The 21,589-nt window shown below is 40.4% G+C and overlaps 1 protein-coding gene across 1 annotated transcript in view; it reads left to right on the forward strand.

Moving 5' to 3' along the window:
- Nucleotides 1-538: 538 nt before the first annotated feature.
- Nucleotides 539-21,589, forward strand: part of hcn4 (hyperpolarization activated cyclic nucleotide-gated potassium channel 4) — a 77,809-nt gene continuing 56,758 nt past the window's right edge. The window contains exons 1-2 of the mRNA XM_022213439.2: nucleotides 539-1,805; nucleotides 21,157-21,580. Of these exons, the coding sequence (XP_022069131.1) occupies nucleotides 1,102-1,805; nucleotides 21,157-21,580 (1,128 nt within the window). The 5' untranslated portion in view covers nucleotides 539-1,101. The remainder of the gene's footprint in view (nucleotides 1,806-21,156; nucleotides 21,581-21,589) is intronic.

Below are 21,589 nucleotides of genomic sequence, written 5' to 3' on the forward strand. Positions count from 1 at the left end.
TGCAAAGAAAAGGTTTAATTTTAAAACCATACTATGTCCTGATTGCTGTGTGCACAAGACAATATGCCTCTCTTTTTGTTCATCCACCTAGACCAGCAGAAAATAGGTCACATTTCGCAAAATACTTGACTTAGTTAAATATGTAAAATCCATAGCTGCATAAATAACATCGAATTAGAACAAGTGGTGTGGGATTTTAACTATTTATTTATTTATTTGTAGAATCCATCAGTACGCATCAGTAATTTTATACAGGAGAACCTGTTTACAAAATCTAGACGTGCCTTTCCAATCTTCAGCTGCATTTGTGTGCGCAAATTACGCAGTAGATCACAGCGATAATAGTGATGGCAAGCAGACTTCTCGGTGTCACCAAGTGAAGCCCACAGTAGGGTTTAACAATGGGCTTGCTTTGCTACCTGTAGCCTTAAGTTGAGTGAACGGGAGAGCGTTTTAAGAATGGGAAGAGCATTCCCCTTTAAACAAGGTGGGCTGAGCTTATTTGCAGTTCTCGCTCCGATGGCAACCCAATAGATCAGCATCATGAATATTCACAATTCACCAAAACGCACCCTGACTATGGATCAGTGATGTCAGCCGTCCCTGGAATGCTCTACTGTATTTTGCACGATTGTGTCGTGTTGTTTGATGGCAGCTGGCAAGACATCTGGTGAAAAGAGCATCCTTCGTCGTGCATGACCTTTCCCTGGTCTGCATATCACCGTCCGTCGGCACGTCTCTTACATGTCACGCTAAGGTGACTTTCAAGCAGTTTTTTCCACTTTTGCGCACAATGTCGGAACGGCACAAAGATGCACATCGGGGACTCAGTGGCCAACCGGACCGCCCAGGCTGTGCGTGAGGACATATGCAAACTGTCAGGTCGTCTAATTATGAAGAAGAGTATCTCTCATCTGTTCCAGTAGAGCCACGGCGGTCCATGTCATGTGTAGCAGGCTTTCAGGGATTCAGATTAGCTCCAGACTGATCGCTCTCACAAACAGATAGAGAGCGCGGGGCTGGTGGCAATCATCGTTACAATAGCCTACAGCCAAACAATCTGGATTTATTTCTTTTTCTCCGCCGTGTCTCAATGTCATAATGGACAGGCTGCACTCCTCCATGCGTAAAAGGCTCTACAGTTTGCCACAGCACATTGGACAGAAAGCATCTATAATGGGCGAAGGAGAAGACGCAGACAAGGACACCCGGAGGAAGAGTATTAGGATGAAGCCTCTACCTTCGCCGTCGCCGACCTCTGGGGGAAGCTGCAAAGGCATTGGCGAGACCAAAAGTGGGGAGTCTGTGATCATGGAGACGGACATAGGGAGACCGATGAAGACGAGCTCGAACGGGGACTGCCGGAGATTTCGAGGCAGCCTCTCCTCCATCACAAGTCGGCATGTGCACGACTCGGACTCGGCGGAGGAGAGACGCCTCATCACGGAGGGGGATGTCACCCCGAGTGAAGAGAGCCCCCCTGGAGCCATCGGTGACGGGCAGCCGGATCAAGGTGCGCAAGGGGCCAGCGGTGGAGGTGGAGGTGGAGGCGGCGGCGGCGCCCAGAATGATTCCCAAGACCAGCAGTCGGGGTTTATAAAGTTGGATGGCATTGATCAAATTCTGCCGGACGACGAGAGATTATATCAGGCTGGGTTCATACACAGACAGTTGGGAGCAATGCTTCAACCGGGGGTCAACAAGTTCTCCCTGAGGATGTTTGGAAGTGAGAAGGCGGTTGAACGGGAACAAGAGCGGGTTAAATCCGCAGGATTTTGGATAATTCACCCCTACAGTGATTTCAGGTAAATTTAGACACATCACACTTGCTCTTCTCTCAGCAGCAAAAGGTTCAGAGTGAAGCGTCACGTTAAGCGTCGACAGGCCCAGATGTTTTTCCGAGTATGTTTCTCATTTCTCAGCTCAGGAGAAGCCCTGTCATTATATTTCATTCAGTCTGGTACCACCTTCATCACCTTTTTTTGCTCCTTCATGTTGAAAGATTACATTTAACAAAGTCTAGAAAAAAAACAACCGAATGCAATAAATCCTTATACAAACCTTACCATCAGTTTTTGTGATGATAAGGACTTTTTCAGTGCAGTAAAGCATTTGAGGAATTCTATTCATTAGTTTCAGTGAATGCACATATTACACAAGAGGCCTTCAGACACATTGTGTTGTTGTGGCGCAACCTACAGAAGAACAATTTTTGCTAATTAGGACTATGTAGTCTACCTATCTTGGGCTGAAGCTGTCCAAATGGATGAATAATTTAATCTTTTAGATGGTTTCTTCTCCTGTTTTTCAGAAAATGTGGACATCATTCACTGCTAAGGATTAGTGATGAGGCCCTCAGTTTACATAATCTTTACAAACATACATATTGATTTTCTTATCTTTATCTATAAATGATATTTTTTAAAAGCATCAGAATCACGTCCTTTTGTCTGAGTTAAATTTGAGCAATAGTTCATGACCAGTTTTGAAATGATTAACACATTTTATGTCTGAATTATACATTGTTGACTACTGTTGTGACAAATTGTAACGGCAAACCCGAATAGTGGAACTCAGAGAAAGGCCTGCCGATTCCTCACTGTTGTTAGTGCCCTTGAGTTTGTTATTGGCCACATGCCTCTGGTTCATGGCCACATGGAGGCTCTTAACTGACAAAAAATACTGGCTTCAAGATCCTTCATCCTCGCTGTTTGGATTTCGTAGTGGTTGTCACACAATGCTTTTTATGCAGAACTACATACGTGCACATTTTACATAGTATACACTAATGTGTGTACAGTATGCTCTTGCTGTTATTGGATGAGTATCCCAAAAAGGATATGCTTTTGATTGCAGATTGCTCATATAATCTGTTTCCCTGAACCTATCCATCAAAGTCAGTTTTTTTTAAAAATACATCTTTTGTACCTACTTCAAAGCTGGCTTTTTAAGCACATAATGAACCTTAGCTTTTATAATTGAAGGCATTTTCCTGTGATTTAATAGTTCTGGCAGAGCTGTTTAATTCCAAGTCGTGTCAGCCTCAGCATTTCATTCACCAGTTTGTCTACTACACATAATTTATGTGAACATATCAACACTGAATTTGTCATAAAAAGGATATAGAGCTACATTGCCGTTGTTATACATACTGTAACATTTATCCTTTCCTGAGAGGCTGAATGCTGTCCAGCCTGCCTTGTATTTGATTGTCTGTGACCGTGTAATCGCATGCTGTATAGAAACTTACCACCAAAAGCATGTTTTTCAGCCTCGAGAACAAGATGTCTGACTTTGAGAGACATGTGAGTTGTAGTGCGAGTTGCTCACAGGCCCGAGGTGTCAGTGGAAAAGGCTAAATAAGACTCTACCTAGAATAGAAAACAAGCATTTATCTCACATCACTGGGTATTTTCTGGTGAATTTCATGTTCAAGTTTAACTATTAAGTCAGCTGTCTAAAGCTGCCAGGAATTTTGAGAGGTAGACAGATGCAGTAGAAAAACAAGTAACTTGAAAACAAGTGCAAGCCTCTCAAGAATACTTGTTGTTAGAGAACTATTTGCAGGTAATTTAAAGCACTATATTGTTTCGTGATTACTATTTCTAAGTCCACACACAGTTTGGACAGGTCATCAGGAGGAAGTGAGACATTTATTAGACAGTTTGCCATTTTTGTTATGCTCCTCCCAGCTGGTTGTGTTTCCTCTGACCCTGTCTGCTCTCTTACTCACTGTGTTAAATGTCATGAGGAAGGGTGATTTGGGGCTCGGGGAGACTGTCCTGAAACTGAAAGGTCAGAGATTTGGCGCTAGCCATCGGATTTGAAGTGTCTTTGAGCAAGACTTTAAAACGGGGACTCTATTCGGCACTGCACTCAGTGAAATAGATGCCCGTGTGACTCTGTCGGTGAGCTGCACCAAAATAAACAGATAAATGAAAATGCACCGAGAGAGAAGTGATTTAAAAAATGAGGTTGGCCACCCACTTGTTTGGGGTCTGAGGGTGGATACCGTATATTACAATAATGAAACATTTTGGCGATGTGAGAACAGTTTGCTTGTGGTTCGAACGCTCAGCTCTGTGATTTTTGTAATCACTCAACTCTACAATTAAAACCACAGATGTGGCACTCTATCAGGAGAGTAAAAAACTGAGCCTGTGCTTCACTTAGCTCTGCATGGAATATTGTACATTTGTCTTTGACTAACATAAAAAAGACAAAGCACACATAAATGCCTTTGTGATTCAAGATAATGGCCCTACTGAAAGAAGCCAGCATCTATGGAACCTGTTTATTGAGTTAGCACAGCCCACTGCAGTGAGTTAGAGCTTCTTTTTTTTAAAAATTTCTGACTAAGTGAAAGAAAAACATGATATTCAGCCGCCTACATCCTCCAAAATCAGGATCAGAAATGGGACAAGATGACTGCAAATAAAGTACACAAGGAGATGAGTGGGACCTTTTAATGGGCCTGGAGAAGAGAAGGGTCTCTGTGACTAAAAGTTTTATTCCCATGTCTGCATCAAAGCTTTGGCACCATAAGCTCAAATTAGAGTGTCACAAGGAATCACATAGTCATCACTGTGCTGGAATTCAGTAAAATCTCCTCTTCTCGAGTTTTGTATAATGCTAAGAAGCAGGGGAGGAGCAATATCTTGCAAGGGAAAAAGGCAGATTAAAAATGGCATCATAATCCAATCTACTGCCTCGTTTCCAGAGCCGAAGCTGAACGGCCTCCTTCGATTCTGAACAAGCATCTCCCAGTGAATTGTGGTCACTTAACCACAGGGTGACAGCGCTTCCAAAAACATGAAACCAACAGACATATGTATGGATTAATTTAAATAAGTGCAATTATCATTCTCCTAAAGCACCCGCTGACCATCAAATATCTGTTGGAGATTGATAAGATTGTTGAACAATACATATGATTTCCTGAGATTACTACCCCCTTTGCCCTCTTTCGTACTGTAGGCTTTTGTTAGATATCTGCTTTGCAACTTTACTTGACTCAGTCATGAAAATGTGACTTTGTGGTTATTATTTAAAAGCTCTTGTGGCGTAAGCTGTGCTGAGACCCATCAATGCTGCATGCCCTTGGTCATAAACAGAGACTCATAAAAGTCATAGAATGCTGATAGATGGAGTATTTCCCTGCTTGATTGACAGAAGGATGTCCCTCTCACAGAATGAATCCTCTATCTTGGTAAGATGAAAACTGGCTGATTATTATTTTCTTACCTGTTTGCACAGAGACCATTGAGGGGATTCTGTCAGTGCGACTGCTTTGTGCAGCATTGTAGACAAATGATGAGGTGCAATATTAGGATTCAGCCCTCTGATCGTGAAGAGCCTTTTAATTATCTTGTGATTCAGAGCCCAGAGGGCACATCTGTTGGAAAGTCTTCCACATTTCCCTGGAGAGATAGAAAAGAAGATGTAGCACATTAAAACTTTTTTTTTCTTTTTACAGTGAAGGCTCTATTAGGCTTTAGAACCGCGTTGCCAATACTACCAGGGAGGGAGGTCGGCTGTCCTGCAGTTTCTGTCAGTCAGTTAAATCCCTTTGCAACAGTCAAGCGAATCCTTCCATCCCCTCTTGCAAAGTCCACTTTTGCAACAGCCTTTTATTCCTCCTGCACTTCCAGTTCTGTTTCCCAAAAGACACTTACCTAGACAGAGTCAAAAAATAAATCCTCTGAACAGACACCTTACAATTTTACTTCTGTTATTTTTTTTTCTTTTTGCAGAGAATACATTAAAGTAAAATAGAGAAGGTGTGATCACCAATGTGCATGTTGAGGCTGTGTTACGGTTAAATGGAGGAAACTTTTAGGTAAATCGTTGACTACATGAAAATATGCACTGCATTCCTGAAGGCGTTTGTTACCTGTTAGTTTAACCAGTTTCTGATTTGATGTCATTCTGTTACTAAAGTGAGTAAAAGCATTTTCAATCTCTTCCATTAGCCTAAGAAGAAAAAAACATTTTTTGCACAGTTTTCCTTGATTTTTGCAGTTACTGCATGTTGACAGCCTTCAAAAGGTTACTTAAGATATATTTTAAAAATTATGCGCCTTAGCATTGCCGAATTTATCAAGCATTAACAGGCACTAACAGCTACAGGCTTTCTGTTGAAGATACATTATACTACTGCTGTACTGGCGTGTGCACTCTCATATGCATCTGTATGTGTTGCATTTGTAAGCGTATGGGATCATATTCAATGGTAGCAATCTCTGTTTCACTGAGGTTGATTACAGTTGATTTGAGAGTAGGTTTTACTATTGATTTGTTTGGATCTCATGGGGCTTCCAGCTTTCCATTGTTGGATTTATTGAAAAATGAGCTGGAGTCACATACATGGTTGCAACAAGGGTGATTCCCCTTCTTGTGGCGGTGACAGGAGTCATAGTCCGGGTGAGACAAAGGTCACAAAGAGGTGCTGAAGAGGCAGTAGAGGAATGTAATGCCTTTTTTTTTTAGTTCCATTTATACTGTGTTTAATAGATTTTTGGTGCTTCTTATCTAAACAGTGATTGCATGTAAATGTTTCTATTAAGAGATGCATGAATTGAATCCAGAGTGCTACACTTCAGTGTTAACATGTTCCTTCAAGGACCATATCGTGACTTGTCTCCATGACAAGGTGAGGGAAAAGGCTCCTTGAGACAACGTGGGATAAATGACACTCTTTCCCTTTCAGTCTCCTTTAAATAATTCCTCCTTTAATGTAGTGAGGGAAAACATGGGGATTACAGATGGTTCTGGCTTGGTCTGAAAGTGGGGTAATCAAAATAGGCTGCTGTGCTCATCCACCAATATTAGGAGCCAAGAGATTATTACAGCACAATTTATTTAATGGAGGGAGCCCAGGGAGGATGTGCGTGGCCGATGGGTGGAAGGTTGCCTGTCATAGTGGCAGAATGATTGAACGCTACTGTGTGACCTCGCCAGGCACACTTGTGTGGGAGTGTGAAATCACAACACGTGATCACAACTGTAAAAGAGTGTCCTTTATTTTTTCTTTTTTTTTGCATTTCAGCGAAATGACCCCCCCCCCCCCCCCCCCCCCCTTGCCTGATATGTCATTTAATTCAGCTTTATGTATTAGCAGAGAGCTGAGTTTAACCTTGGAAAAGTGATGGTAATCTCAAGGTAAGATTATATTGATTGATTGGACTTCATATACATTTTGAAAATGGGAAAGCCTGCTGGAAGCATTTTCTGTTAAGTGCCGCATGTCACCTCGCTGGTATGCTTGATGCTTTTTGGTCACCTGACAAATGTGATGTTTTGTGTCCTTCCCACTCCCCCGTCCTCTGTGTTGCAGCATCAATTTATAATCTCTCCAGTTGGATACACACCACTAGACAGCTGAGACCCCTTCTCCAGTTTTCCCTCTTTTAACACGTTTCAGTGTCATATTTATTTTTCTGGCCACTGGACAGATGTGATTATTGCCCCGCTGACCAGATTTAAACGTGTCAGTTTTACTTATCTCAACATATTTGGTGGTTAATGGAGAAAACATGTAGTTATCTGTTTTTTTAAGTAATAGAATTTATCACCCTCTTGGCAAGATACAGTTGAAGTGTCTTGTGTGTGACCGACACCTCCGTGGACCTTTCTCTGTCACTATTGACACATTCTGCTATAGCTAGGCCAGAACATTATTTTGGCACCCCAGCTTGTTTGATTAAAAAAGAAAGTGAGCTTCAAAAAATATTTCTTCATCAAATATCAAATTTAATTGATAGTCATCCTTTGTTGGCTTCTCCCGTTACTTGGCTCATACAGGGGAGTATCAGAGAGGACTAAACAGCATTCATCAGCTTTGCAACACCTGTGAATTGTGTAGAAGACGCTGCAACTCTCAACTACAAAAGTGGTTGTAAGTCTGTATTTGACAGTGACTTGCTGTGTGCTTCATCTTTTTTTTGTCATGGCACAGTGACAACTATTTTCTGTCCAAATAGTGGTGATTATAAATCTCCTTTTACACATTTAGTTCTAATTTCTATCTGGCATTGAGCTTGTAATCAGTGCTGGTCGAAAAAGCAATCAGCATCAGCACATATCATATAGGTGTAATCTTCTAATTATACCCAAGAGGGCATTCTTTACTTTGATTACGGGTACTGCAGTGATCCAGCCTTCTGCATCATAACCTAAGTGATAACCAAGCTAAAAATATTCATTTTTTTTGCAATATTGGTTTTAGTAATCCATGTGTAACGAGTGGGAAATTTAGCAAACATGGCAAACTTTCAAAACAAGAAATCACTTGGTTTCCAACAATGTAGACAGAGAAGTATGTTGCATTTTAGATGGTACGTTCTCTGCTTGAAATGAATAATTAAAACTGCTTGGGTGAAAGTACTTCCTGTAGGCTATCACTTCTCTCTGACGTGTCTATTCATTGTCCAGGAATGCTACTCATAGGTGAACAAAGTAATTTTTCTTGGTTTTTATTGAGCCAAATGAGTGAGATTTAGAAATTTAACAATGGATTCAAAACAAAACAGCAAGGGATGCGTGATATTGATTTTCTTTCCTGATATCTGATCTGCCAATATATTATATCATATTATTTGGCTGAATGCACATACTCTTTCCACCTAATTGCACAGATATCAAGATTCTTTTGTAGAGGAATTATGATATTATTATGCCTACTCCTATCTCGGCAGGGGCAGACATAAAATCCAGAACTTTTGAAATGCACACATTCACTTGTAAAACATGCCATTTTTATTTTTATGTAACATTTTCAAACTATATTGTAAACTTAGCCAGGCAAGTGTTGCCTCCCTGTCAATACTAATTCTGTTTAGCGGGTATTTTATTAAACATCCTATATCAGCAGGTACTGATGACAAGCTCAATATAATCATGCATGTCAGCCCATCCAGTGCAGATTAAAATACATGCAAGTATTAATTGCAAACTGTAATTTCACCCTGATTTGTTTTTCACCTGGAGAAAAGTGGTTGATCCTAGTGTTTCACTCTCCGATAAAAATACAATGAAATGACTATGGTTTGTATAGTATAGAAATCAAAATCTGACGTCCCTAGTGTTGACGTCTGTTTGCTTGCTGCAGCCCCAACCCGCTCATTCCTCCTTACAAAGATTCTGCTGTATCTACAGGTTGACCTTTTCAGCCCTCCTTGTGTCCCAGGTGGATTCTCACACCTCTTGTCTTTCTGAAATTGGATTGCTTTTTTCCTATCAGCCTAGATAGGAAATGGCCAAGATGGGAAACTGGCACCAGTATACTGCCCCAGGGTTTGGTCGAAATAAGAGAAACATCTTATTAAAAAGGATTTAAAGTTAATGTTAGACACTCACTATTTCAAAGTCAGGTATGCAGGAAATTATTATTAGGTTCAGAGCAAACGAGCCAAATGTTCCAGAAACGTGATGTAGGTGACCGTGTGTCATCTAACAGGGACAGTTAGACAGACTTGGTCAAGACTTTCATTAGATTCATGTTTCTCAATTATTTTTTTCGTACCTTTTGACTTTTATAATGCACAAAAAGCCAGAGGAGTAAAAATGAAAGAACTGGCGTAACTTTGTTTATCTCTTGTAGTAGCTTTAGCTGACAGTGTGTATGACTTTCACAAAGATTTACCAGATGCTGTAGTTATTCATTAATGCAACATTATCATATGGAATTTCACTGCAACTATATAATGAAAATAAGATTATTTGACCTTCTGAAAAACAATCAGATATGAACTTAATGCATTTAAAAAATATAGCACTTTTTTTGGAGGAGTCAAGATGCAGCAGTAATTTACATGTAAATGAATGAAAAGTGAGAGTTCTACATATCTTTATACCAGGTCAATAATGATGCTTTGCAGAAGCTACCTATAATGTCCTGTAATTGCCATTATCCTATTGTCAATATCACTCTCTCCTTCCATCTGTGCAGAACACGTATGTCTACAGGTTCCTTTAAGGCAGTGGTTCTCAACCCTGTTCCTCAGGACCCCATGTCCTGCATGTTTTAAATGCTTCCCTGCTCCAACACACCTGATTCAAATGATCAGCTCATCATAAAGCCTCTGCAGAAGCCTGATAACGAGCTGATCATTTGAGTCAGGTGTGTTGGAGCAGGGAAGCATCTAAAATATGCAGGACATGGGGTCCTGAGGAACAGGGTTGAGAACCACTGCTTTAAGGGACCTCTCCACAGTATACTCTTACGATTGTATAGAAAACTGAAGCGCTGATTTGATCAGAGAGAACCAGAGTCCGGACACTGAATAAAGAAGTCTGTGTGTGGCTGGCGTGATTCACAGGAAATACTTCCCCAGATCAATGTGTTTGGCCTGGTCCTGCCACATGCTGGGTGTCTTGAACACTCAGACAAATGACTGGATTATGAGACATGCAGTGGTGAGAGACAGATTGTTCACTCTCCTCTGTTATTGGGAGGATGAGGGTGACACTCCTGATTCATTGGCACTATCTCCAATATCGATAGCATGTCGTCCTTTTCTCCAGTTTTGATCCTAACAAATTACTCAGATCTTGATTAAATTTGGGAAATTAGTACAGTTGGTTTATATGAAGGGAAATTCTGAATATGTTTAGCATGTACAGTTGAGAAATTTTTGAGCTTACAAATAAATCCTGCACTGTTAACAGTAACATAAGTCCCCACTTTGTACCTCCTCTCTGATTTTATTTCATTTCATGCCAAATGTCTTCTTAGGGAGAGTTTTCATCAGCTTTGTTACTTTGGTCTTATTTACCTCTACCTTTTTCTTTATCTAATTCAAAGAAATGACGATCCCAGAAAAATGTTTGTTCTTGAAATATTATTGGAGGAAAGTGATGACCCTTATTCTTTGTCCTCATCTCTCTCTTCATACTTATGATTGTTCCTTCCCATTAGTTTTATTTTCTCTCACTACTTCCTCATTTTCTCCTCCCTATTTTTGCTTTGTTTGTTTTCGTGTCTTTACTCGTCCGGTCACCTTTTGACGTCAAACCACCATTTTGCAGTTGGATAGAAAGGGCTTCTATTGTGACTGTGCTGATTTGCAGCACCTTAAGTGGTGAAGATAATGGCCCAGCACTGGTGCAGCCAAGGTGATTCTGTACACTGTGACCAGTACCAGGTATTATAGGCAGCACATTATCTTAGCACTTCATCTGTGATGAAAGAAAGCCCATTGCTCCATCTCTCCCTTAATGTCACACTCCTCTGTCCAACAGAGCTGTGTGCCGATGGGGGTGGGGTGGGGGTTTTGAATTCACTGGGGGTGGGGGTCACTGGCCAGTGTTACCTTCGCCACACTCTGTGTCTGGCTGTCAGGGGACCCCTTTGACATGACCCTAAGGACCTTGTGGGAGATAACAAGGCATCATGATAAAACACAGATGCAATTAGTGGCAGGATGACAGTCCACAAAGCAGATGCTGGCACATGCTAGTAGGATAAGTGCACGCTCATAGCACTGGCCAGAGTGCTCTCTGTCCCCTCCATGTCTTTTACCGCCCTGTCACTCACTGTCTCTATTTTTTCCCTGCTGAGGGTGTATTTATTTGCTGACTGTAGACTGCCTGCACAGTTTTTGTACCGTGGAGTGGATAGGTAGCAGGTTGTGCTCTGAGAAGCTGTAACTGCTTGGGTTATAGAGACTCTCTCAGACACACACACAAAAAAGATCCCAGTAGTACAAAAAGAGGACAGGAAACACAGACTTGGCTCCTTCAGAGCATTCTTCTCAGTGGGCTCCCTGATTACATCTGGTCAGTTTGCAAAGTGGCTCTGGTGATTTCATGATTTAGTCAGGGCTTTCAAGTGCACACTTCTGAGCTATTCAAACATCCGAGCAAATTTAGGCTGGACTTATGTCAGTGAGTGGATCTGGGGCATATTCTTGAATGTCTGGGACTGACACTACAGCATTTAGAGAATTTACTTGAGATGGACTTCTGAATCACTGCCCATGCCACATCTCCAAATTCAAATGAAGATGAAGCGAAAAGAAACTACCAATTCAGTGATTATATTAAATTCCCTTTTATCCATTAGTAGAGAATCATCATTTAAGGAATGTGCTGATTGTGGCTAATAATAGTAATAACTTGTCTTTATGTAGGAGATCAGTTAATGCCACTGTACAATGATCATACTGTGAGCATTTGGTATTATATTACGCACGATTATGCATTCAGCTAAACAAAACGATAACATGACATGCATACATAAATGCCTACATAGAGACACACAAAGATGTGGAAGGAGGAAAGTTTTCTAAATTAAAAGTAAAGTCTCTTTAGCCACCTTTTAGCTGAGTGGTTAGGGTACATATCACATGCATGCAAATAACTTCAAGCATTGAGCCCCTTGTTTGATTCCCAGCTGAACTGGACTTTTACTACATATTATCCTGCTCTCTTCCTTCACATTTCCTTTCTCTCACTTTTGTTGTTTTTTTTGTTCTTCTGGAGGTCGGACAGTTCCTTTGCTTACATTTGCCAGTGCTTCCTGTTAAAGGGTGAGACTTCTTATCTTTTAGAAGCCATTTTTTGATGCAGCAGTCATGACATTGTCTTTAGCATTGTCTTTCTCTTGGCTGTGTGTTGAATAACAGTCCCAGACAGAGCTTTAGAGGTGAATGAAAAATCATACCCTGCACTCTTACCTTGATGTCCTACCAGCAGAACTACTTGTAATCTTATTTATGGATCTCTTTTAGCAGTGTTAGGTAAGGTCGACTCCTTTCAGTTGATTTTACGTCTCCCCTCTCCCCTCTATAGGCATTTAGTAAATCCCTCTGTTTTCTCTTAGCCTAAGGTTGGGGAGATTTGCCTCTACCTCTAATGAAATCTTCTTAGCCTAGGTTTGATAAAACAGCGTGCCTCACCTAAATATAGCCACCTGCGACTGCACAGCCTCAGTGTCAGTGATGTGCTTGCAGTGTGCCTGCCGGCTGTGCTCAGCAAAGACAGTGCCGTTATGACAGTTCATTGGAGCGGGTGACAACAAAAATAGGATTAACCCTTTTAACCTGATTTTTTTTTTCTCTTAGACACTTAAATCTTGCTGTGTTTGCCAACTGGCTTGTTTAAAACCAATGGGCTGCTCTTTTATGGGCAATACACAGATGCCTTTGTTGTTGTTACAGATGTTGTTCTCCTGTTAAGTGTGACAGGCTTTATCGTTGATTGCCTCTCCCTGTGGTTAAGTGTAGCTTATGTAAAATTAAGTGATATTTTCTCACAAGGGCCTTTCATGCTTAATTTCCATTCAGTCCTCCTTATTCATTCAAGACTGGCAGTGGACTGAATTAAGCTGTTTCTCTCTCGGTTATCATTTGAGTTTAACTGCAATTTAGAAGTGGTGATGTTAAATTGGTGCCGTGACAGCTATTCACGGCTAAAATGCGACCTTTGAGTGGCTTTGTATATGAATATATTCATTATTTTCCTGTATTTATTAAAGCGCATGTGATACATCAAATTAAATTATAGAATACTGTCTTAAATTTACATTTACAATGAATACCCACACATAGCACAACACATCAATACTGTAAAATATGAAAATCGTCTGCCCGGAAGACACTTTCACTCAGTTTTGTGGCTCATGAACTTTAAAAAAACTTTAGAACACAGACAGTACATGCAGAAAACAGGTTTAAAAGACAGCAAGTCTTGGTTCAAGCTGAACCCTTTTAATAAAAAATGTGTTGTTGTTTTTTTTACCTTGTTAACATTTTATGTGCTAGAAGATCATGGGAAAAATGTGCAGTCAATGCCTTGGCTGAGCATTTTCACCATGAAACTGCGGTGTGCTGATAACAGTCACAAAAACACAGAATCACATGTCAGACTTTTCATATGTCCTAAAACCCTTAAGGACCAATTCCATCAACGTACGAGGTGGGGGTTCCTGTATCACTGTTATTCTTCAGAATCCATTTCTGGTTTAAACATGTATGACTGAATTCCTCCAGTAATACAGGATGTGTGTAGTACAGTGCGCAAAGGGGCAAGTGAGGGATTGGCATGAAAGGATTATTTTCATGGGAATAAACTTTAACTAAATACATAATACTATGAACAGAAATGAATTTTGAGAAATTTAAATCAAATCCAGTAGCTAGGACTTAGTACGGCATCAGTGGGCATAGAGGTGTAAAGTCACACAAAAGAGTGACAGCAATGCTTGTTTCAGATTCGACGGACAATAATTACATTTACTCATGGGATCATTTTAATTAATAATGGTGACTGGACTTCAAGCAAAAGTAAAATAGCTTAACAGCGCTTTACAGCCATTTAAAAATGCTTTTAGACAAGAGGTTGGAGGGAATGATGAGGTTTATAATCATGTAGGTTTGACACTGAACGCCCCAATTCAATTCCTGCCTCCTACCAATAGTCAAAATTAATTTTTCACCATCAGAGTGGTGCTCCTTCATCGAGAGGTTTTAGTCAACTGAGTTTAATAAGGAAACCTGAACCATATTTGTGTCAGATTATTAAACTGAAGTAAGTAGTCTTTGGAACAGTCAAATCGGTCATGGGAACCAGTTTTTGTCTATGCACTACAGAACTGGTTGGCTTAGAAGCTAGGACAGAGAGGCAGACATAAACAGACATCTACATGCTGAAGAGAAACCCTCATATTCTAAAATTTGGTTATTAAAAGTGCTAAAAATTGGAATTGTATGCATGCCCATCATAGTCAAATTGATACCAGGGATTTCTGCTGCTAATATTTAACATAACATGAACTGGAATTGTCAGACACATAGTGAGTCAGTACTTCTGAGCAGGACCCCTGATAACAAACTCAATCTTCAAAGAGAAAATGGGAGCGAAGATGCTCACATATGCGCATGTACAAATGAATTATTCAAAAGGGAAACAGTTTTTATTTATGCAAAAACAGATACATTTCAATCATTTAATCAGCCCAAATCGCATTTACAGTTCACATAATGTTCGCTGGCGCCCTCATGGAAATATTGTCTCGAATCACCTACTGCTCTTGTCCTGTTCCCATTCAGTCAGTGTGGCGCAGAGTAAAGGTAGGCACTGTTAAATGCTGTCTACCTCTTTTACCTGACATGACAGATGATCTGCTGGCATGTTATTCCATCAGTCTCCCAGTGTGGTAGCTAACAGATAGATGCCTCTACAAGGGAAATGTAAACAAGTGCACACATGCATGCGTGCACAAATATAAACGTATACCTCTGCTCATCCCCTGTATGTGCAGACCTACACATGCATAATTCTCGAGTCCACTGAGCCTCCTTGATTTAAATATAGGCTACTCTGAAAGGTAAGTGTGTGTCCATCTCGAACCTTTGGTGGCGGCTTTCACAGTCCCTTTCAGGTAGCCTGGCTGGCAGGGTGAGGAGAATGAGAGAGGCTTATCGTGTAGTCAGCTGCACTCTGAGGGTGACAACATGTTTCCGCTGTCCCTGGTCACCCCAACGGAGAGCAAAGTGGGCTGTGGCTCTGTCCCTCCAGACTGCGAAATGTCAGGGCTCCCTTCATCAGTACAGTGAACTCTCAGCATCGTAACAACTTAGGTGTGAGCTATCCCGCTGCTTTTCTTTCTCAACCCTTTCAATGTTTCTCTGCTTCTCTTGGCTTAATTTTTCACTGGACCACCTTTCCAGCTATTTGGTCCATTGTCGTGCAGACAACTTTCTGTCAAATGTTTCTATCTGTTATATCTTGCTTCCTGAAAAGCACTTTGTGAAATGTCTCGTTTAGTCTGTGCATTTTGCTACCAAGTCCAAGGAAAAAGATTAGATCATGTAGAGCAAATGCCATGAAATCAGTAATTTCCATCTGTTGGACAAATGGTATTTAATTGCTGTCATAGCGGAAGCTGGAGCTTTCAGAGCACATTTATATTAGGTTCTGCATGTTGCCAGTTTGACATTTTGTGTGTAGTGGAGTGAACAAAGTCTCTCCATCATCACTAGGGTTACCTATGACAAGTATGTATAAAAATATGATAAAACACAATAAGAGTAAAGCGAGAAAAATAAGGACACATGACTAGATAGATACATTTTTGTTCTAAACACAGTGTTTCCCTCTCCCACACTTACACTTGGGAATATCACCTTCATATCACCACTGCTAGGTCGTTGCATTTCGCTTTCATTTTCTTTGAAGACAGGTGGTATCCCAACACACAGCTTGAGTCTGTGATTTGGGATGCACACAGAGATATGGGATTGTTTAATGCCTTTGAAATGTCCGCCTAACATCCCGCACTCGCCCAACTGTATTTATAGAACAATGTTCTTCTATGTCAGGGTTCCAGTGCATAATAAAACACAGTAAATGGATCCCTGCTATGTTTAGGTGGCCTGACCTCCATTAGAAGGCAACCACAACAGTGAAAAGGAGAAATCATAAGAATTTACTCCACACATGCATGCACACAGACACACACACACTTACACTTACACACAGACACGTGCATGTGAAACCATGATCCACAGACACACAACAACTAACACAGAGAATACACAGAGATTCCTTCACTGACCTTTGAAATTCTACAGACTGAGGTCTGTCGTTTTCCCAAGATATAGTAGTTGGTCAGTCCCAGGAATGAGCACAGTCTGGCTTTGTCTGATTACTGATACATAGTATACTGGTTTAACTGGAAAAAGCAATACCGCCCTGTAAACTTGCCATGATCTTTTTTATCTTTCTGTTTTTTGTGTTGTTGTTTTGTGAATCATGCATTTCCCTTCATATTTGGAAAGATGCATTTGCATAATGACGATACAGCAGCTGTTGTTAATCTTACCAATCCCACACTTCTATGACAAGTGAGGCTTCCTCAGACAGGTGGCAGCAGTAGCTGTGTTGTGCCAGACTGCCGTCCAGAGGTCTTAAACACCATTCTGTCATCGTATTCCTCCTCCAAAGATGTTGCAGAGCTCTTTTCTGGCGCAGGCCTCAAACTTTTTCTTCTCTCTGTCATTAATGCATTATCATATAGCTGCTAGTCAGACCATTCTCCAGCATTTACACCACACTATGTAGAATGGTCTGGTTGCACCTCATCAGGAGAAAAACAATCTCTGGCCTGTTTAAACCAATCACAGTTGTCTTTGGTGGTGCTTGGACAGGTTGTATTGAGGATGTTCCCTTTGTCACTGATAAAAACTAGCAAGGCTGCTTCATTGTACCATCCATATCTTCAGCAAAACTTGAAATTTTCAGTGTGCATGTTGCTGCTTGGAGGAGGTTGTACTTGTTTCCCATAGTGAAGGGGGTATTGAAAACAGTGACGCATAGATAGTGGAAAGGGAATGGAAAAGTGTGGCCAATGGCAGCATTCTACCTGCAATCCACATCTGGTAAGTCACACTACATAACTGATGGAAGCGATTTTTCTGTAAGCTTTGATTGTTTTTTGACAAACCATACACCTTTGTCAGATCCTTACCTCTATGGTTGTTTTGTGTTTTCATTTTTCTAATGCTTTTGATCTATGACCATCAGCCTCACTTCTGTAAAGCTGCAATAGGCAGAAATTTGGAAAAGGCCAAGAGAGAAAAAAAACCAAAACACTGAAGTACCAGTCCTTCTCCTGCAGCATTTCTCTCCTCCCTCTGTGTTCGATGCTCCTCCCATTAGATGAACTCGTTCTTTAAATGTGCAATGATAACCAAAGTAAATACTTTTACTCAGTTCAATTCTACATTACTGAATGAGAATGATCCATTTTATCTGATTTTTCCCTTTGTGCCCCCATATCCAATAATCACCTCAGACTTTGTTGATATTCATTCTGTCTCACCTTATAGAAATTAAAGCCGTGTGATTGGCTAAAATCTCCTGTTATAGGCTAGATTTTGTTTGTTGAAACATTCGTAAGGAATTTCCCCAATAATGCCATAAAAATACTGTCTGCTCCAGCTCTAAAGGTCCAGTGAGTACAGTTTAAGGGGGATATAGTGGCAGAAATGGAACATAGTTTATATAGAATGAATCGTGCTTACATTAGCACATACTTACCTGAAAATAGAAATCGTTATATTTTTTTGCCTTGAAATCAGCCCATTATTTCTAAGGACGGAGTAACTTTCTTCTGTCTTCAACTGCCTACATTGGTTCTCCTATGTATTTGAAAGGTTTGGGTGAGGCGAGTGGCACGCAGTTGGTTGCAATTTGCAACCCCATCACTAGATGCCAGTAAATCCAACACACCTCGCGCTGTTGCTTAAGCATGTTAGCGTTATCATTGTATCTTCACATGCTGATGTTAGCATTTAACTCAAAGCACCACTGTACCTTACTGCAGCTTCTCAGAGCCGCTTGCGTGTCTGCAGACTCGTAGCATTCTTATGTCATTGGAACCAGTTTACCCATGTGTTTTACCTCACATTATCATCTACTGGATGGTGCCAAATAATTTAATATCAGTGCTTTTTAATCTTAAAGGACAATTCCAAATGTAAAAGAATCTACTATAAGTCAGGCGTTTTACCATTAACAAAGGTACTCTAATGTAGCACATAAGAAGTACCATTCACATGTTGTTGTTTTTGTCAAATTTAGCAATAATTGTGTGGCGTTAAACTAAGTCAAACAACATCTGCCTGGAACAAAGGAACACTGTGTCATGCTTTAGAAATGGGCTGATATTTGTCATCGTACTTTGTAATTTGTTGTAAAGAAGCTTGTGAAACATTAAAATGCTGGCATTGTTCTTTGACAGTGAAGTTGTTTTTTTTTTTTGAGTGCCTGACTCATTGTGACTGGTACAAATAGCAAAACAAAGGCAAGGATTTGCAGCTGTTACAGATCCTGTAAGATAATCTCAGCTCAGTTCTGGACACTGTCAAGTGCTTGGAGTGTTTTTTTTTTTTTTGTTTTTTTTTTACAAATGCACAGAGCACTGAGAATTTGTAGTATTAGAAAACATGGCAGCATAAAGAACAAATGTCATTACCTATGTTTGCATTTCTTCCTTTGAAGTTTTTCTTGTCCTCCTGGGCTCTCAGCCTTAATGTGAACGAGCACTGCGGTGGCAAGGTCTGTCTAAATATAACTCCACTTGACAACAAGCTGGAACAGTAGATACCCTTTTACTTTGAAGAATTCCAATTACTGTCATGGTTTCCTCGGTGTATGTGTGTCTGTGTGTGCAACGTACATGAAACCAAGATCTGTGTCTGTGCATAATGTATATTTATGTATGCCCATGTAAGTGTGAATTCCCCTTGTAAACTGTAATCCAAGCACATTACAACTCCAGTGTTTGCTAGATAGCAGCATGTGTAGTTTTTGGCAGAAACATTTTAGCATTTTTATTCAAGTCTGTCCTAACAATTGTGATAGAGACAATGTATTCAGAGGCAACAATGACAGAAAGATCAGTAAGATGGAAACTATGATACAGCCATCATGTCCAGTGATTTGCCTCTATCCTGCGTCAGTAATATAGTTTGGTCATGCACGCAGTCCAAAAGAAATTGCATTATTAGCTGTAATGTGGAACATCAGTGATTGCAGTCGCATAAATTTCATAGTGTTACTTTTAAAACTGCTTTAAATTCAATTCAGTTCAATGACACATGTTTCAAAGGGATTAAAAGAGAAAAGAGTATTTTAGATTTAACTAGTTGTCAATAAAAAGAGAGAGCAAAGGGATACTTGTTTTTGTGTATCAAACTCTTACATTTTTTCACTTGGGCTGCCTTGGATCAGAGGTCTTTTTGGATCAGGCTGTGTTTATTCTGTAGAGCAGCAATTCAATGTAAACCGAAGTTCTTTACTTCAACACAGTGTGAGTGCACCATGAAATCAATAAACATCAACTGCCACAAAGAAGTGAAACACCAGTAATTTCTCAGTGTAGTGTAGCTAGCTTGCAGTAAAGCTGTTTTTCCTACCCTGATTCTGTATGTAGCCTCAGTTTTTCTTATTTCTTATGACCCTGCAGCTGATATTGGTTTTGCACAGAGACAAATCTTTACGGCCCAGTAAAAGGTGGGTGGGTAAATCACTAAGGATCACTGGAGCAGCGCACAGTGTGGAACCCCTCATGGTGCAATCTGTGGACTATCCAGAATATATCACAAAAGAGCCAATCTGGATTCAGTTACCAAGCCAGCAGAGAGTGCAATTTGTATCCAAACTGTTGGGCTTGGGAGATGGACGAGGTCACAGTACAGTTTGTAATTAACAGTTAACCGTTACTGACCTTTGAGTTGTGATTTACAGTTCAAACACAGAAGCTTTCATGTCAAGCCACCTGCTGGCACGCTGGGGAGGTTGCATATTATTTAGATAAATTGTTGATAAATTATTACACTGTAATTACACTGCGTCTCTGTGAGATGGCTTCCACCACACATGCACACAATGCTTAGCTCAGGTTAAAATAATTGGTCACTGATTAGACTCAAGGAGAAATAACCAATGATTGACCAACGGTTGTGCCCTGTTTGTGTCTGAGAGAGCATGTGCAAAGAATCTCTTTTCTTCAAAAGACGAACAGGCTTCATATTAAAAAAAGAACTTAATTGAATGTGATCTAATTTTGAATTATATATGCTTTATTATAATAATCTAACAGTTTAAACCATGTGAGTGCAGAGAATGTTAGTTGTTTAGTAGTTAATTAATCCACTCCTCTATAAAAATTGTGATCTTTTATTTATGCACATGATAATAGCTAGAGAACAAAATAAAATTACACCTATACAGTTCCATTAGAAATAAGTTTGATTTTACAACATCTACAAAAAATCATACCAAAATAATACACGAGACACTTTATTATATCTTACACTTTGGATTTAACTTATTGCTCTAGAGATATGTTTTTTTTAAAACTTTTCTTATGTGGAAGCAGCTAAGTTGTGTCATTTATAGCAAACTTGTTCTGTCTCCATTTATGTTGATAGACAGAAAGTGGTTGCAGTTCATACACATATTGGTTTCAAACTTTAGAAAACTGTTCAGTGTTAACCCTATGTGGAAAGAAAGGTATGTGCTTTGTGAATATTATTACATGATGCCCTATGCAATGATTGTTTCCAACTGAAAATGCTATACAAAGTTGGTGATCTGGACAGTTTACTGTGTTTTAATTAAGTATTCAACTTCTTTCTCTCTAACAAGGTTTTACTGGGATTTGACCATGCTGCTGCTGATGGTTGGCAACCTCATCATCATCCCTGTGGGCATCACATTCTTCAAGGATGAGCACACACCTCCCTGGATTGTGTTCAACGTGGTCTCCGACACTTTCTTCCTCATGGACCTGGTTCTGAACTTCAGGACGGGTATCGTCAAAGAGGACAACACGGAGATCATCCTGGATCCGCAGCAGATCAAGATCAAGTACTTGCGGAGCTGGTTTGTGGTGGACTTCATATCCTCCATCCCTGTGGACTACATCTTCCTCATCGTGGAGACACGCATTGACTCAGATTTCTACAAGACGGCGCGCGCCTTGCGGATTGTCCGCTTCACCAAGATCCTCAGCTTGCTGCGACTCCTACGTCTCTCTAGGCTCATTCGCTACATCCACCAGTGGGAGGAGGTAAGAAGC

The sequence above is a fragment of the Acanthochromis polyacanthus genome, chromosome 2 (assembly GCF_021347895.1).
Source record: "Acanthochromis polyacanthus isolate Apoly-LR-REF ecotype Palm Island chromosome 2, KAUST_Apoly_ChrSc, whole genome shotgun sequence".
Taxonomy (NCBI): Eukaryota; Metazoa; Chordata; class Actinopteri; family Pomacentridae; genus Acanthochromis; species Acanthochromis polyacanthus.